At 45.5% G+C, this 19,087-nt stretch overlaps 1 protein-coding gene across 20 annotated transcripts in view; it reads left to right on the top strand.

The window, feature by feature from the left end:
- Positions 1 to 19,087, top strand: part of caska (calcium/calmodulin-dependent serine protein kinase a) — a 96,251-nt gene that overhangs the window by 30,019 nt on the left and 47,145 nt on the right. For 18 of the 20 annotated variants that reach the window (XM_056433976.1, XM_056434017.1, XM_056433924.1 and 15 more), the window contains exons 2-5: positions 10,556 to 10,668; positions 16,970 to 17,075; positions 18,780 to 18,857; positions 18,958 to 19,030. In XM_056433976.1, the coding sequence (XP_056289951.1) occupies positions 10,556 to 10,668; positions 16,970 to 17,075; positions 18,780 to 18,857; positions 18,958 to 19,030 (370 nt within the window). Of the gene's footprint in view, positions 1 to 8,584; positions 8,832 to 10,313; positions 10,417 to 10,555; positions 10,669 to 16,969; positions 17,076 to 18,779; positions 18,858 to 18,957; positions 19,031 to 19,087 lie in introns of those variants that run through there. The other 2 variants (XM_056433994.1, XM_056434002.1) reach the window with 2 other exon arrangements.

Here is a 19,087-nt window from a genome sequence, read left to right as displayed (position 1 = left end):
CCCAGCCGTGTCTTCTGCCCACGCGGTTCAAACGTGTTTCACTTTAAGCCGACGCGTCCTCCTTTTTACAAACTGAATTCTGAACCGCCTGACCTCATCACTGGAAAACAATCGGAACGAAAAAAACACACCAAAATATTCATAGCTCCGCTGTGTGTGTACTGTCAGTGAGCGTGTGTGTGTGTGTGTGTACTGTCAGTGAGCGTGTGTGTGTGTGTGTGTACTGTCAGTGAGTGTGTGTGTGTGTGTACTGTCAGTGAGTGTGTGTGTGTACTGTCAGTGAGCGTGTGTGTGTGTACTGTCAGTGAGTGTGTGTGTACTGTCAGTGAGTGTGTGTGTGTACTGTCAGTGAGCGTGTGTGTGTACTGTCAGTGAGCGTGTGTGTGTACTGTCAGTGAGCGTGTGTGTGTGTGTGTGTACTGTCAGTGAGCATGTGTGTGTGTGTACTGTCAGTGAGCGTGTGTGTACTGTCAGTGAGCGTGTGTGTGTGTACTGTCAGTGAGCGTGTGTGTGTACTGTCAGTGAGCGTGTGTGTGTGTACTGTCAGTGAGCATGTGTGTGTGTGTGTGTACTGTCAGTGAGCATGTGTGTGTACTGTCAGTGAGCATGTGTGCGTGTGTGTGTGTACTGTCAGTGAGTGTGTGTGTACTGTCAGTGAGCGTGTGTGTGTGTGTGTACTGTCAGTGAGCATGTGTGTGTGTGTGTGTGTACTGTCAGTGAGCGTGTGTGTGTACTGTCAGTGAGTGTGTGTGTACTGTCAGTGAGTGTGTGTGTGTGTGTGTACTGTCAGTGAGCGTGTGTGTACTGTCAGTGAGCGTGTGTGTACTGTCAGTGAGCGTGTGTGTGTGTGTGTGTACTGTCAGTGAGCGTGTGTGTGTGTACTGTCAGTGAGTGTGTGTGTACTGTCAGTGAGCGTGTGTGTGTGTGTACTGTCAGTGAGCATGTGTGTGTGTGTGTACTGTCAGTGAGCATGTGTGTGTGTGTACTGTCAGTGAGTGTGTGTGTGTGTGTACTGTCAGTGAGCATGTGTGTGTGTGTGTGTACTGTCAGTGAGCATGTGTGTGTGTGTGTGTACTGTCAGTGAGCATGTGTGTGTGTGTACTGTCAGTGAGCATGTGTGTGTGTGTACTGTCAGTGAGCATGTGTGTGTGTGTGTGTGTACTGTCAGTGAGCATGTGTGTGTGTGTGTGTGTGTACTGTCAGTGAGTGTGTGTGTGTGTACTGTCAGTGAGCGTGTGTGTGTGTGTGTGTGTGTGTGTGTGTGTGTGGCTTGTCCGTGCATCTGATCCCCATGGGAGTGTCAATAAGCTGCCTCGCTCTGCCTCCTTACATAACCCCTCTGCCTGAGAGGCGGGAGAGATGACGCCATGGATACAGAGACGGGAGGAGAGAGGGAAAGAAGAAGGGGAGATGTTTGAGAGTTGTGGGTGGGGTGAGAAGACTGGAGGTAGATGAAAACGTTAAAATAATCCTTTTCGTCTTCTGTTCTAATTCGTGTTTCACTCGCTGCCTCATCGCTCTCCGGTGTCCTCCCCCCTGGTTTTCCCCGTTGGTCCGTACAGTGAAGCCCCCGTGCGGGCAGATGATGCTGGGAAATGTCAGACATTTAATTGAATTTGCGGCACGGCAGGATCCCCCTTAAAGTCATCATTGGCAGCGCACACACAAACGCCTCTCGTAAGGGCCACACTCGCTGCTCTCACATCCTCACACAGACACCTTGTGAGGATGTGTGTGTCCGTGTGCGTGTGCGATTCTTTAGGCTCCTCGTCTCACTCGGCTGCTCCGCCGAGCAGAAGCCGGCATCGCGTTCAACTTTAAAAGATCACCACTAGCAATTGTGTCGGGCCGTCTCTGTGTTATTCTGCCGTGCGTGAAATAAAGCACCAAAGAGCCACAGTGGAATGTAAATAGTCGCCCGCGGGCCCAATCCAGCTCTGCAACAATAATATTTGGCCCCCGATAGAAGCTGAAGTTTTCTCTGTCCCAGAGTGTCTTCACGTGCACATTAATCAGTAGATAACGTTTAAATGGAACATGAGAACCTGGTTATTCATCTAACAGTATGTAGGTGTCTGAAATTATAATAGGATTTTCTCTCTGCGTAAATGCTAAATGAGATGCTCTGCATTAATCTACTGGAGACAACAATGAAAGTGAGTCTAATAACACTTGCAGCACTGCTGATCAATGATTTCCACATGAAAAACTAGAATAGGCACTCGGTAGAGCGCATACCTTAGCATATCACAAGATTGGGCATTGAATTATGAACATTTTGGCATTAGTTGCATGCCAATTGGATAAAAATTGGTAAAAAGAAGATGCTGACCTTTTCATGACCTTGCCATTGACCTTTGACCCGATCGATCCCAAAATCTAATCAAATTGTCCTCGGATAATAACGAATCATCCCACCAAATTTCATGCGATTCGGTTTAATACTTTTTGAGTTATGCGAGTAACACGCATACAAATAAATAAATAAATACACAGTGATCAAAACATAACCTTCCGCATTTTCAATGCGAAGGTAATGAGGATGTTGCGGGTCATGGTTTGTTACTCGGTTGATTAATGGATCAACATCAGATTAATTAAACATGAACAAAGGTGGTTGCACACGTACACATGTGCTACATTTGTGCTCTGGGTGGAAAATACCCGCAGACTTCCCATCCCCACCCATAGGTGCCCCCAATCCACCAGCAAGAATCACTCGTGCAGCAAACCCCCAAAGAAAACCAATCCCTCACCGGTTGCCCACCTTCAGTCACACACCAGTCACACACCAGTCACACAACAGTCACACAACAGTCAATCAGCAGCCCCGGAAGTAACACCGGTCAGGTGACATGTTGAAAGGAGAAAAAAAGGGGAATATTCCTATAAGAGGGCTGATCACTTTCATTATGACATAAAGCGCTTTAAAGCACATCAAACGTTTTCTCTCTCTCTCTCGTAACAGACTTTCTCACGGGTCTGCATGACACACGAGGCGTCTCGTGTCCTCGGGCCCTTTGTATTCTCTTACTTTCTCCACTGTCTTTGCTTTCGTGTCCGTTTCTCTTGGGGGGGGGGGGGGGGGGGGGGTAGGTTTGTGTTGTTTGGCTTTGCGTTCTCGTGTTTGCTCCGTCTGTGATTTGTTCACTTCATAAACTGCAGACTCGTGAATTTTCTCTCCGCCAGAGCCCGACTCTGCTCCGATGTCCGTAAAGTACCGAGCTGCGTTCGGTGTTGGATGTTTTTTCTTCTTTTTCCATATTTTCCAGTTATCCCAGAGTTAAGAAAGAAAAGGTACTAGATCAGCTGATTGATTGAAGCTCTGCTGTCAGCGGTGGAATCAATGTGTGCGTCTCCACGAGTGAGTGAGAAAGAACTAACGGAGCACAGCTAATTAATGAAAGATGTCTCAAAGCTGTCAATTCGGGGGCCCTTTGACAGTCGAGCGTCAAAGCCGAGCGCTCGAGCGTCTCCGTGGCTTCATGGGGGCGAGATCCTTCGGTCGGCCGCTCCATCTTCCATCCCTGCGCGTTGGGTCAGAGACATGCGATGTGGACATTCATGCAATTTCCTCTGCAATCTCCCTGTCGTTCATCCTTCACCGTCTCCCTGTTGATTTAACCCTCCTGTTACCTTTAGGGTCATTTTGACTCCAGGCTGTTTTTCACTGTGTCAAACATATAAGAAATATCAACTTTTTTATATATTTAAAGGGCTATTTAGGTAGTCAACAAACAAACATAAAGTACCTCACACTTAAACTTGGGAAACAATATTAATTCTAATTTTCTGGAGGTTTTAATTGCTGGGGTCAAATTTACCCCAAGGGTAAAATATGTCAGTAAATATAAAGGTAACAGGAGGGTTAAACATTGAATGGGGTCAAATTGACCCGAAGGTAACAGGAGGGTTATTGTCTCCTTTTTTTTTTCACACTGACTGTATCCATCACAAGGATTCTGAAAACAATGGATATTCACGGTGGTGTGTATTTTGGAACTGTGATCAAACCAAACATAATATGTTAATCCCGATGTCATATTTCCGATCGCTCACACACGATAACCTGTATTCAGCGGCGTGAAGGTGTTGGCTCACGTTGCCGATGGTATTTAATTTGCCTCGAGGTGTCATCGTCACAAACAACCGGTTCAGCCGGTCAAACCGGGCGTCGACTCCAGTCGAGAGCACACACTCGCACTCGAGTAGTTTCCGAACTAAGTTTGGTTTTCGGCACTGCCGACAACGATAAGAGCCGGAGCGTTGTATTATTGATGTGTGTGTGTGTGTGTGTCTAAGCCTCATTTGCACGGGGGGGGGGGATTGATGCACTGCCAAGTTGGGAAGGCGTGTGGCCTGCAAATCACTTCTTTACTACGGCAACACGCGCACATGCAGATAGACGGCGTGCAATATAAGGGACCCTATCCGGCATCATTAAGTGATTGATGCTGTGGACTGCGAGTACTTAAGGTCACACATGTTTACTTTTTTGTTTTTTAAACAGGGGAGACTAATCAGTTTACTCTCCTTTGCATCTCGTTCACGCAACCGTTACAGGTTACCGCTGCATTAGTGCGACGTACGTGCAGAAATGAGTGGATTAGAAAGGAAGGTCAGGCTATATTAATTATAGAGCCAGCAGCAGAGCTCCATCCTTAATTAGTCCTTTTTTCAAACTCCATAGGCTCGTCGGGTTTAGTTTCTTTCATTGAATATATAATATGTATTTTGTAAAGCGTCAATAATGCTATGATTTCATCTTTTTAAGACTAACCTGTGTTCCTGGAGGCGTTTAAAAAAGACTTTTAACCCAAATTAATGATGAGCATTCCCTTGTTTGACCCTGTAATCTACACTATTGTGTGTGTTTAAATGGACAACGCGTCTCCACTTCCTGCCACTATATACAAATAGAGTCAAAACATCTCGGATAAAGGGAGATATCGTTATTGTTGGCTAGATATTGATGGTCTGTATATGAACATCTTTATGTTTGAATGAGACTTGGTTTTGGAAAGTTAAAACTCCACCTTTTATTAGCGTCACATAACTTATTAGAACCCAACTTTAGACACAAACGTGAACGTCTGAAGAGGGACGTCGTCTTCCTCGGGGAGAAATGTATTCGCCGGGATCGCCAGTCCGTCGAAAGATGAAATACGTAACGATAGTCTTGGATTGTGGAGTCGAGGCCACGGCGATGAGCAACACTTTTATTAGAGCGACGGCACAGACGAGGAAGTTTAAGCTCAGCGACACGCCGAGACCTTGAGAAACACATTCCGAGTAATTACCAGACGGTAATTGGATAATAATTCAACCTCCCCCCCCAAAGAACAGGGTTTTAATCAACATCTTGACACACACACCTCCATAATTCCCCGCCAAGTGTCTCATAATGTAGTTTAATAAACCGTCAAACAAAAAAAATCTGGGTTAGGAAAAACTGGAGGCGTGTTTTGCACAAAAGGGACTCGCCCCGCTTCTCTTCTGCCACCGATTTCTCTTCCTGTCAATGTTCCTCCTCTTCTTTTTGTCTCCCGTCCCCCCTCTCTCTCTTTCTCTCACCCACCCGCTTCCTGTTTGTTGAGTGAGGGGTGGCTAAAGTGCAGGATTCATCCGAGCGGCCCATGAGCAGCTGACATCTATTCAGAGCCGTAATGGCTGCCGCTGCGTGCAGCTGAGCCCCATTCAGAGACGGAGCGGCTCCTCCAAGACGCCCAGTTCCGCCACTTGAGCCGTCTGCGGTTCAAAGCCGTTTCTGCCCTCTCAATCACGCTCCACACATTTCTAAAGTTAATCTTTCCGACTTTTGATGTGTGCGGAAGATCGATTGTGCCCCTTAAACCCTTTTTTAAGGCGGGCCCAGGCTGCCGTGAATAAGCCTCATCTGTAGCTCTTTGCTCAACACGCACGCAAGCACGCTGTACATCGGGATGGGATGTATTTTAGTTGACCGAAACACAGACATTTTCAAAGTTGTTCACACGCAATTGTGCAGCCCTATGAATTCCTCCAAAATAAAGAAAACGAAATCCCAATCAATTAAAATCAAATTTCTCGCACAACCTCGAATCTTTTAGTCAGTTCTGCATCCTTCTTTCGTTTCTCACACGTGTCTGAAGATCTCTCCATCACTCTCTATCTCTCCAGGCTGAAGCAGGTACATCGCTACAGATTGTGTTTTTGTCTCCGGACGCTGTTGATTGGCCGGTGACCTACAGACTCAACTCTGCGCCTGAATGCATCCCGTCTCGACACAGATGGAGGGCGGAAGCTGCCGCCGCTAATGTGCTGCCAAGATACTAAATAACGTCTCTCCAGGAAATGTCAGACCATTTTTAGGAAAGATTATGGACCCAAAATGTGTTTCAATAATACTTGATGATCCCAAGTACTTCTCTTTCTGTAATATTTCAAGTTTTTCTTAAATATGATTTTGTGAGTCTCAATTTCAAATCCAAAAGTATTTTGTTTCAGTGACAAAAGAAGAACAGCAAAGTTGATCAGCTGCAACTAACGACTAAAATAACGAGTTACGGTTGTCTTTGTTTGGCTTGTCTTTTATAAATCGTATAGAACGTCTCTGTTTCAGCACACTTTTATTTATTTATAAAAAAGCTATTTATTCAAGACTCCGCTTCGTTCCCCTTCCACTGACCATCTCGCCCCCCCATCTCTATTTGTCCCCGCCCCCCCGGGGCCTCTTGTTCGTCGTTGTACAGAGTGCAGCCTCCGGCGGGGCCTGACATTTGGGGTGGTGTGCAGAGGTGAAGTGACTAGACGGTGGCGTGGAGGAAGAACTCGACTGCATTACTAATGAGAGCTCTTTGACCCGATGTACCGGCTCCAGCAAAAGTTTGGGCTGAAACGGATCCCTGCTGGAGTTTGAGTTAAATTTCTCCGAGACTTTTTCATTTGGCTCCCCGCCTGCTGACTTCATGAAAATTGACAAATCCGTTGTTTGCTGGTGTTGTCTTTCAGCTGGACCGGTAGGCTTCTTCACAGTCCACGCGGCTCGACAGGAAGCCGCCCGGCGCGTCGCTCTTTCTTCTCTTTCCAGTCGCTTTGACCACTCTTTAATGCTTTTTAGACGCTTTAATTAGCAACCAGGGCTGTAATGGATTTCGTGGCTGTGTTAGTATGTAACCTGATCAATTAAAGAGGAGATGGAAGAATATCAGCGTCACGATGAAAACGTGACGTGCATCGTGTCGTGTTGTAAAATGCTTCACCGCTTAGAGATGCCCGGATACGTTTCACATGGTTGCCGCCGATGGCAACTTAAGGCCGAGAGTTTGTTGGCCCCCGAGTCCCAAAGTGGCTGCCACCTGGCAACCCGTCAACCCCCCCACCCCCCCCACCCCCCACCGTGGAGCCCTGCAGACAGATGGATCTGGCGAGTTAATGTGGAATTTACCGTCTCACTCTGTGCGTGTGTGTCCTGGTTAAGTGCACTCAGGAGCTGCCTGTAAAATAAACGCCCGTCACGGGATGGTGACCTCGGGACACCGTGGAATCTTGTGTGTTTGTGGTTGTGTGTTCGTATTCGCTGGAGAGGGCCGCATGCATGCACACAGCATAGACACATTGCACCATCGCCCTGGTCTCGGGAACGGTTTTCTCGGCAACACTTCCCATATAGTTTATTTCGGTCCGAGTTTGATCTATGTTTATTCCGCGAACGTGTGTGTGTACGAGTGTTGGTCCGTGCGTGCGTGCGGTGCACACTTGGGCACGGTGCCGTCTTACCTCACCCTTCAGACGCTAAGCAGCTTTAGGCTGATCACCATCTGTTCAACCAGTCACTGCACAAAGACTGCCTTACACACTCGCAAGTGTGTGTGCATAGACACACACACACACATAGACACACGGCGTTGCGCTGCCTGCTGCAGCCAGGGCTGATGTTTTGTGTGGCTGTGAAACGGGTGTGTTCACGTTACCACTGAGGTTGTGCTGAGTCGGATTTGCTGTGGGATGGGTATTTCACAGAAGGCTGCAGGTAGTGTGTGTGTGTGTGTGTGTGTGTTTATTGGAAGGTGTCTGTCCCTGCTAGTTAAAAGCTGCTGGTAAACCCAGCTCATTGGTGAGTTTCCCAGTCCACTCATTAGAGTACGATGGAGATGAAGCGTCTATTATTTTCATTCTCGCCACTTTACAGAGAAACCGGTGGCCGTGACTTCTGATCACGAGGGTCATCTTTGTTTTAACACCGAATTATATTCAACAACCCGCACCCCCTTCCCTCCTATTAGAAGGAAATATAGATGAATAAACAATTAAAATAATAATACTTTGATCAAATACATAAATAAAAGCAGAATGATTCGTGCAACCGGTGGTAACCACGTCAACATGTATGCGTGATGCATTATTGCGCAATATGTCGTGTGTTGTTTTTTTTGCCGTCATCGCAATGTCGACTATGATCTGATACGCTGTTCACTCTCTGGTTAATAGGATAGAGACGATGTCATTCATGAAATGAGTTGAAAGTCCAGAGAGCGTATTGCGCAATACATACGCCCGACTTTAAAGTGTGTTAGAGTTGTGTTACAAGAGTTGCTCGGCTCTTTTTCGGAATAGCTGAGCGAGAGAGAGAGAGAGACGCACACGCATCATGTGTATGCGTCCACACTTATCTTCCTCCGGTCGTACTTCCATCTGGGCTCGGAACATTGTAACCGTGGTAACAGACGTCAGAACCTTTTGCCTTGTTGTGCTCCCGTCCAGAGCTGGGTGTTGTTAACAAAATGCTATTTTTTTTTCCACCTGGGCACCTAAAATTGGAGTGTTGCATTTTGGAAGTCAGTGTTTGGAAGGTCAGTGTATTAAGTTGAATCTTTGCTGCAACACCCGATGGAAATTCGGCGTATTTCATGCTGCCACCGCTCGACGTCTTCGAAGTCGTAAATAACAGCTTTTATTTTTGCAGTGTCAAAGTACTGTTTCAATGTCCATAACTCGGATATTAGATCTGTTTTTGCTGTGTGTTAAGGACACACGCACACATTGTTGTTCTTAGTTTGTACTCTAGGTTGAATGCACTTATTGTAAGTCGCTTTGGATAAAAGCGTCTGCTAAATGACATGTAATGTAATAATACATGCATACATACACACTTTATGATTATGGAATGGCCAAATAATCCAGATCATTAAACCTCATCAGCATCCACACCAAACACCTTCCTGACAGCTGCTCAGCAGGGAGCTACAATGTGCTTTCCTCCACATTAATCCATCACATTGCAGCTTCTGCCCGCTGCGCTGTCAAGGGAATTTCCCGTGCCTTTCACCCAGTGCATGCTGGGATAGATTTCAGGCATAAGTATGGTCTAAAAAATAGATGGATTGGATTATGTGTTTGCTGCACACAGCAGGTTTTGCCTGAGCGCTTACTGCTTCATTTATCTGGACGCGATGCACCGGTCCGACCGAGCGCCAGCCGTAACTCAGACGGTGTGATGTCGCCGTGTTGCACCTTGACCTGCCGGCTTGTTAATTCTAACCCGCAGCCACAGTTTATCCCACGGACTGAACATGACGATGCACTCTCCACGAGAGGGATGATTCAATTTGTGAACCCACCGACCTCAGCACTGAGAACCAAAGTGCGCTCCTTTTCCGCCGATATGCTCGTACACACAGCGGTTTACGGGGGGGCGGAGGCTCGCTCTGTGTTCCTCAGCCTCTCGGGTTAACATTTAACATAACTTTGATACGCGTGGAGGGAGGCGTGGAGTTGTAGGGCTGGTAGGGCAAGGGGGAAGCCTGGTACTTTGACTTTCACTGTTTGCAATGATTCTAAAGGATTATATCGGCTTTTTTTGTTCAATATCTCGCCGATGTGGTCGTATCATGCCGTTCTGCACAAACCATATTCAAAACTCACAAGACTTGTCATTAAAGTTTTTCTTCAATGGGGAGTTCAGGCTGCCAGGTTTCACAACGGTGGTTTTCCCCCCCCCCCCCCCCCCACACACACACACACTTCACTGCTGAGCATGGACTGTTTGTTTTGTGTAACTTCCGTGCCCCTGTGGGCTCTCGTGTGAGCGCAGACGGCAGAGAGATGACAGGCAACCGGATAAAGCAGAACACGAGGAGTTCACGGCCGCATCATTCTCACCCATTGTCGTCCTGGTTTGCGTCGGCTGGGCTGGAGCCTCCTTTCTCACTTACAGCTGCTCTCATCATCACATGTTTCTATTAATAATGGATCAAATAGCCACGTCCCGGCAGCTCTAGCTCACTGTTGTGGTTCACTCCCTCCATTCCACCCTCGGCAGGCAGCTGCTTTCAGACGACTCTGAACAGCCATCAGATGATCACAAATGTTGCTCAGGATCTGCTGGATGTGTAATTTAACACTTTACTAATCTGTCCACCATGTTGACTGTAGAAGGTGATTTTTAAAAACAATTTTTGTTACAGCTACCAATGAATCAGTTATCGCAGGCTTATCGTACGGGTCGGCAGGAACACGTCTGACAGAGCACATGTTAAATGTTTAATTCTTTTCTCTCTCCACCTGTGTTGTGAAGGGGTCCCTTCAGCGTGGTGAGAAGATGCATCAACAGAGAGACGGGGCAGCAGTTTGCTGTCAAGATCGTGGACGTGGCCCAGTTCACCTCCAGTCCTGGACTCAGCACAGAGGGTAAGAGCCCTCGCTCATAACTATAACTAAAGATACTTGCTTTCTTCTATGGAGGACTCAAAATGACTTAAGTATAAATAAATAAATAAATAAAGGCATGAATAAATATGGGAATAAATAAATAAATGTATAAATAAATGCTTAAATAAATGTATAAATAAATAAATACAGGACTGCCCCAGCTCATTTGAATATACGGACACGTAAATGTCACACATAAATAAATGAAGAAATACGTGTGGACACATAAATAGATAAATAAATAAATGAAGAAATACAGAAATGTAGAAATATATTTATTTAATGATGTCCTGTTGATTTATAACTTATATTGATTCATTCCTGTATTTATTTATTTATACATTTATTTATTTATTTATGCATTTATTTATACATTTATTTAAGCATTTATTTATTTATTCCTATATTTATTCATGCATTTATTTATTTATACTTAAGTCATTTTGAGTCCTCCATATTCTTCGCCCTACCAGTGGATGCAATGGAGAGGCCATGCTTGTCCTTGTTTGAGAGCGCAAGTCCACACTGGCCTACTTCTCATCCACTCGGCTGCTCACAGCCACACTCGGGAGTTTCCCAGTTCAATCAAAGTCTTCTTCTGTTTTCACTGAAGCCGTTAATTGCGAAGCCGCGCCGAGGGCACCTTGAGAGGACTGGTCGAGGAAAGCAGTGGACCATCCCACCACTGCTCGTAGAGGAAACGGCAATATTTTCAAGATATTGAAATAGAAAATTAACTTTTTGAATGCTCAGGACATACCACAGGTCTGAATATTTTAACGTAATCGTACTCATATTTTTAGATTAATTATTCAGACCATACTGAGCATTTTGCATGCGTTAATTGTTCAAATATTCAGACTATTTAGGCTATTAAAAGTCTTAACTTAAGGGGAGAAAAAATTACTTTACTACTCCACTTTATATTTTTGTTTAATTAAATGCATGTTAATCCAGAGCGAGGTGGCCGAGCAGCGTCTAGACGAGGGAGAGTCTTATCGGATGTCTGCCACTGGCTGAAGGATTTTCAGAGAGCAATAAATAGACGATCCGCAGCAGCTTAACCTAACCTGAACCCATCCGCTGTGCTGTGTGGAGGGATTTGTTTTTTTAATCTTTAATCACATTAAATTGTAGCGAGAGCCGATAAAATCAAATCTGAACATGTGAGAACCCACTTTTAAATAACTAAATATCTTTTGCCAACATCAAAACCTCAAATAAAATAGCTGTCTCTGTCGAGGCGGTCTGTCTATTGATCTCCTCCGCTGTGTTTCAGGCTGCTCAGCTAAACCAAGTACATGCTTTTCGCTGTTGAACTGCCCCTTTAAATGTAATCTGTAAACAAATGTCTGTTGCATGGTTTGTGATTCTAATTATCAGTATCTCTATCCAATCGTCAGTACTTGCTGACGAGTATGCAGTCATTATTTCTGTCCAGTGGTTAATAATAATAATACATTCGCAAAAGAACGTATGCAAACGGCAGTAAAGGGAGAATATCAGTGACTACAGATCTGGTTTCAGGACCTCCCTCGTACAGTCACACCATGATCCCCCACAAAGCACCAGTCCTCACACTGTCACAGTGAGACTTAAAAGAATATATGTTTTATCGTGTCTTTTCGGAAAATTGTAGGTTTTCTGTATTTAGTATTTCGTGGGGCGAGCTGGAACAGTCGCTTGCCGTGAGTTGGTTTGTCCTGGACGTCTTTGCGGTCCACCGAAACGGACTTCAGCGGTTCGATTGTGAATTGGTGTCTTGCCACTTTAACCGCGGTTAGAATCTGAAACGTAATAGTGTCTCGTTCATGTATATAGATGTGAGACGTTGCCCCTAAACATCTGGAGCAGGTCGCAAAACTAATCGACACAATAATATGGGAAATACTTCACAGTAAAAGCAGAGTGAATCTCTGATGTCAGAGGACATTTAATTTATTGTAAAGCCCACTTGCAATCACCAAATTCCCGGTCAGTTCCACACATGCTGGTATGGGAGGGAGGGAGAGAGGGAGAGGGAGAGGGAGAGAGAGGGAGAGAGAGAGCCTCTCATAAAAAGTAGTGCTGAAAAGCTGGGTTGATAGATGGAAACAAACTCCTAAATGAAAATTTTCATTGGTAATCGTTCACCCCCGTATGTGTGTGTATATTTGTGTGTAATGTGTGTGTGTGTTACACATGGTCGGCACACTCCCCAATCATTTATATCCAATCACAGCCCCTCCTTTGCAGCGCTCAGGAATCCATCAAACTACGCCTTCCCCCCTGAAGCCAGGCAGCTGTTCTCATAGTTGATTGTTTTTTTATGTCGCCTCCCCCCTGCTTGTTGCCTTTTAGAAAGCGGTTTCACTTGAGTGGGCAGCTGTAACACACAAGCAGGCACGGACGCAGACACACATGGATTCAGACGCCCAGCACTGAGCTCAGAACAGGGGAAGTGGGTCAAATGGTTGGTGTCTTGGCAGTGGATTGGCCAGCAGAGGCCTGACACAAAGACACACACACACACACACACACACACACACACACACACAGCACCAGCTTGTTTCTCTTCAGCCGGTCCGGCGGTCTGTCTGACGAATAGGTCAGCCCTGTTAGGGAATGAGAGGATAAAAGCCAGCCAGAGAATGAGCTAAATTCATCCTGTGCCATCACCTCCTCTCTTCCCTCCGCCTCTGTCATTCTCCCGCCTCCCCGATTCCTTCACTCTCTCCCTTTTCTTCTGTTCTTCTACTTCCTCTCAAATCCCCCTCCATCCCGCTCCCTGTACAGCCCTGTGTGTGTGTGTGTTTTATACACTATCAAAGTACACACACACACACACACACACTCACACACAGCCCCGTGTGGTGCTGCTGTGACTGCGAGGCCTCCTCCCTCTGCAGGCTTTGACTCCCAGCAGGAGGAACATGGATCACTGCAGAGATCACATCTGTTTATCACCTCCTTTCTCCATCTCTTTATCGCCCTCTCTTATCTCTTTTAGCCCTTTCTGTCTCTTGCAATCTCTCTATTTTTTCTCTTTCATCACTAACTCCAGCTGACTCGAAATCCCCAATTATTTTACATTTTTTCCGTTGCTCCACGCGAACATACTCACTCACAGCCGTGGAGAGCGTCGCCTGAAGAGCATGATGGAACATGAATGCATGGTATACAGGAATACTCTGTCGCCATGGTTACTGATGGGTTCCTCCGCTTGCAACGCTGTTGATTTCTTTCATATTGATGTTTCCATGCAAACGTCTCATCTCCAAGAAACAACCAACGGTGCAGAATTAACTCTGCACTCATATTGTCTTATTCAAATGATGAATGGGTGCAGTAGATGTGACTTAAATTACTCTTTTATTTCTTTTTTTAATTCCCCAAAATATATATTTTCAAAAATATATATTAAAATATATATTTTTGCAAAAAAAATGTTTAGGCATCATTTAGGTACGTTTAGTATTTGATTGAACTTTGAATGGACGGATAAACAATATGAAGACAAGCGGTATTTGTCCTGTTTGGTCCATCAGTTTCTTTCCAGTAAGTCGGTCCATAATGTTCCATAAATGTTGATTAATGTCAAACTTAATTAATTGCTATTATTCTGGACGTCAGGGAGAAGCTTTAAGATCTTCATATCGTCTACTGTCTTGTTTAGTAGCTGAGCAACAGATATTACTTCATGGTGTAATCTTTAAGTTGTTGTACACCATCCCGTTACGTACACAATTATGTCCTGCAGTGTTATCCATCGCTCCCCCCTCCCATTTTTTTATTATTAATTACCTGTTGCTTTCTTTAAACACCCACACACACACAAATCAATGAAAGTAGCTTCCCTGCTGCTTTTTATTTCCCTCGCTCTTTAAAGTCGGTCTGATAAAAGTATCTTTGGTAATGTGCAGCAGCTCTCGCGTAAACCGCGAGATCACCGGATGACATTAAATGTGGCCCTTAAGGTAGCCACTTATCCGGCTTCAGCAGCATCCCGTTGGCGCTAGCCCACGCCTCGTGCTTGTCCTCGGAGGATTAGCTTCATGTTAGCGCTGTGGCTCATGGTTTTGGACTGGGAGCTTAATTAAATGTCACCGCATACATAGAAGAACAATAGACTCAATTCTCCCTCTCTCTCTCTCACTGTGTGTGTGTGTGTGTGGGATCCTGGCACATCTACTCCCATCTTTCCCCCCCATTCTTTGTTTCTGTCCATAAATCACCTCCAGCAGCAGCCGAGGGAGTGCCTCACCGGGAAGCTTCCATATTTACCGTGTATGCCGAGTATGTATATTTTGGCACAGCGTGGCTGTTTGAGGAGGTAATAATAAAAGTGAATGCACTTAAGTGTGCTCGGGTGCTGCCTTTTTCAGCAAACGAGATGAGATTGAGCTCCGGCGGAAAGGTTCTCTATTTCTCCGCTTGGCTTCCACCTTCAAAAGGGTCCCGGAAACAGCAACCGCCGCCAGGAGGGGAAGGAGTAAGGAACTGCTTTGGGGAAAGTGTGAATGGATGGATCAAAGGATTGAGAGATTGAATGGAAAGGATGAAAGCGAGATGGATGGGATATGTTTAGATGAGCAGATCCTCTTTGTTTATCAAATCCAATCTGTAGGATTGACTGTCTGGACTGTGAACACCGGTCAGAGTTGTGTTCCACATTCTCCATCTGTTGTGGAGCAGTGGGCTTATTTAGTGGTGCCTTTCTGAGATGGAAACATCCTCTCGAGCTTCACGTCACAACCATTTTCCCGCGAGGGTATCTGCAGGTTTTGAAACGCCTTTAAAAACCCATTGAGTTTAGTTTCCTCAAAAGAGGCCGTGGAAAGTATTAGATGTGATTTATTTGAAAGGCCTTGAATACTTTCTCTCGCTTGTCTCGGACAGTCATTTCTTTATGTATTATTGCGGGCCTTTGGAAGACGTTAAAACCAATAAACTACAAGCAGGACTGTCGTGACAGTCTGCAGGAGGCTGGTGAATCCTTTTCTGGCGCGCAGCGAGGACGCTCTTCATCTCATACATCATGGGCCGGCGTTGATTTGAGCAAAAGCATGAAAGGACTTACATGAATGAATCGTTGTTCTCCGTCACTCTTTCATGCTCGGGTGGTTTGAATTGGCGATGCAGGTGTTAAATAGCATTCTGCGTGGTAATAGATTACAACTCTGATCACTGTGGAGAAACATGTGCACGTCTAACTGCCACTTCAGTGTCTTCTCCTCCGGTGAGACATTTCCAGAGGTGCCGTGTGAATCTCACATCAGACCTGTGAACGTGATGGATTCTAGAAATAGATTGCCATTGATTATTTGGTCTTTTCCGAATATAAAATAAATCTCATCGTTCAGGCCGCCTGTCAGAATCTAGAGTCCTCGGCTGGAGAGAGGCACATGACTGAGACAGGGTTGGATTTAAACTCTCTAATTAAGGAGAGGCGGCTGCTGAGAATGACGATGATGATAAAGCGGAAAGGAAGAGTCGAAAAAATAGTGTGCATGTGTGATGCAGTGTATGTATAATTCCCACAGAGTGAGTGCAGTGCTCCGCTATGCCGAAGCTTCTCAGTGTTTCTGTGAAAGGTTTCAATCAAAAATGATCAATTTACAACGGACCTTTTTTTTCTTCCAGCCTCCGTGCACGTCCGTCTTGTCAACACTCTGCTGCATTATCAAAGGATTTCTAGTTCTCCGTGTCTCTGTTTAAGTCATTCATAAGCGTCTCCTGAGCAGCAGAGCCGTGTCAGTCACCGCTCCCCTCTAGAGTCTCAACATCCAGGCCGCATTGATCATTTCAGCTTCAGTAACCCCCTCCATTAACCTCCTCCTCTTTCGGAGCCAATTAAAGTGGTCGACGGGTATTGCCAGGCAACGGTACGAGGATCTCGAATAATTAATACGACCAAACCTCACTTGACCCTCGAGCAGAGACTTTTTGTTAATTTGCTCGAGAGACGGTCCTGCAGATGATTCGTCGTCATCATCGCGGCGTTTCAGGAGTCGTCTCCCCCCCCAATGCACAAATAATGTAAGAAAAGCAACGGAATAAAGAGAACGTCTTTGCGGTTCAGCAAAAATAGTGTTAAAAGCACGGGCTTGAATAAATACACACATGTCCTACACACGGTACACATGTTTTGTCCTCGGTTGTAGAATCAAAGAGAATAATATGTTTGGTGTATTATTTAACGAGCATATGAACGCGTGCTGGTCTTGGTGCCACATATGCTCACATCACATCTCCCCCTCTCTCTCTCTCCCTCTTGTCTTTTTCTTCCTCCTGTTTTCAGATCTGAAGAGGGAGGCCAGCATCTGCCACATGCTGAAGCACCCCCACATCGTGGAGCTGCTGGAGACGTACAGCTCAGACGGGATGCTCTACATGGTTTTCGAGTAGTAAGTGATTGAACATACAGGGTGGGGAGGGTGGGGTGCAGTACCATATATATGAAGTGAAAGAGATGAGATTAAGATTTCACACTTGCTGCTACCTCTAGCCTTTTCTCCGAGCTCCTCTCAGGCCCGCGCTGTATCTCCATCTCCCCTTCCAGAGCTAATTCCTTTATCATTTAATTCTGTTATCGCTGAACAGGCAAGTACTCGGGTTTTCACACACCCTCATGTGGCTCGGTGCAGGCGAGAAAACTTTTAAGGAAATGCAAGTGAGCTCCTTCTTCCTTTTTTTTTTTTTTAAGGAGGCATCGTCACGGCGTAGGGAGCTCGTTCGTTCGGTGTCGGGACACGTGGGAGCGCAGGTCGTGTTGAGGCGTACGCTGAGTGGCGCAGCCCTAAAGAGAGAACAGATAACGGATTAAACGAGGGAGATAAACGCAGAGAGCTTCGTATACCCCCCCCTCCTGCCTAAATGTGAGAGTGTACGCGAGGTGATGGGAGTGGAGGGAATATAGATGTGCGTGCTGCAAAACAAGCGCTGTTTAATTGGTACAGAGGCTTAGGGACAGGAAAAGAGTACGGTGCAGTAATTGGGAAGAAAGGCGAACAGCGCAATTATGAGGGCCGGAATCGAATGGGTCGTTGTGTGTGTGTGTGTGTCGCCCTTTAAGCCGCGTAAATGACGGCAGAGGGATTTTATGAAAGCGTTAAACGTCAGCTTCTCCTCCTGAAGCTCGGGCCATGCGGAGCATCTCTGAAGGTCTTCACGTCCTTTTGAAAAAGAACACGAGTGTCTTGAAGTTGCTTTGACTCACTTGAACACACATTAAAAGATGACAGAGCTGATTCATTCAGGAAGAGGAGTTTGCAGAGACATTGCTGTATATTATTGTTTTTTCCCCCCCATTAATTAAAATAAAAACAAATATAAAACATGAGCTGACTCCAAAATATCTCATTTAGTATCCGATAACATAATGGATTTGTGATTCAGGGGGCGCCGTCTCGCCAGTTGTTTGTTTAACCCTCCTGTTACCTTTAGGGTCAATTTGACCCCAGGCTGTTTTTCCCTGTCAAACATATAAGAAATATCAACTTTTTTATATATTTAAAGGGCTATTTAGGTAGTCAACAAACAAACATGAAGTACCTCACACTTAAACTTGGAAAACAATATTAATTCTAATAATTCTCTGGAGGTTTTAATAGCTGGGGTCAGATTGACCCCACGGGTAAAATTTGTCAGTAAATATAAAGGTAACAGGAGGGTTAAACATTGAATGGGGTCAAATTGACCCTAAGGCAACAGGAGGGTTAAAAAAAATGAAAAACACAAAAATAGTTTATTTCAAATACACATGTAGCAAAATAAACTCCCTCTAGTGGAGTATCGATGGGAGTTCATTATGGGACTTCTGTAGTTGTGTATTTATAATAAATGCCCTTTGTTCAGGTGTCTTTTTTAAAGGAGTTAATGGATAATGTCAGCAGCATACTGGCTTTAATCTCTGCTGTAGTGGCGATTCAGCTGTGTCTGTATCGCCATCGTCATGACGGCAGCTTTTCCTCTCCTGACCGGTGTCGGCCATTTCATCCAATCACAGAGGCGTCTTAATAAGTGTGACCTTTCCTTTGTACCCAGATTCCTGACTTTCCCTTTCCGGCCCACTGATTCTCTCTCTCTCTCTCTCTCTCTCTCTTTGTTAGTATGGATGGAGCCGACCTGTGTTTTGAGATTGTGAAGAGGGCAGATGCTGGCTTTGTCTTCAGCGAAGCGGTGGCCAGGTGAGGAATTACGCATTTGCTTTTCATCCGTTTTGAGATGCCGCCATTTGTCTTCGCGACGTAACCATAACCATACGCTGTTGTTGTGGTTTTCCTTTAGTCACTACATGAGACAGATCCTCGAGGCGCTACGCTATTGCCACGACAACAACGTCATCCACCGAGACGTCAAGGTATTTCTGACACTTGATTTGCGAACTTGCAGCTGGAGCGGTGGTTGCCGCCGGAGA

The sequence above is a fragment of the Pseudoliparis swirei genome, chromosome 2 (assembly GCF_029220125.1).
Source record: "Pseudoliparis swirei isolate HS2019 ecotype Mariana Trench chromosome 2, NWPU_hadal_v1, whole genome shotgun sequence".
In the NCBI taxonomy this organism is placed as follows: domain Eukaryota; kingdom Metazoa; phylum Chordata; class Actinopteri; order Perciformes; family Liparidae; genus Pseudoliparis; species Pseudoliparis swirei.
Note: the sequence above shows the minus strand (reverse complement) of the source record. Positions and strands in the feature narration are given on the sequence as shown.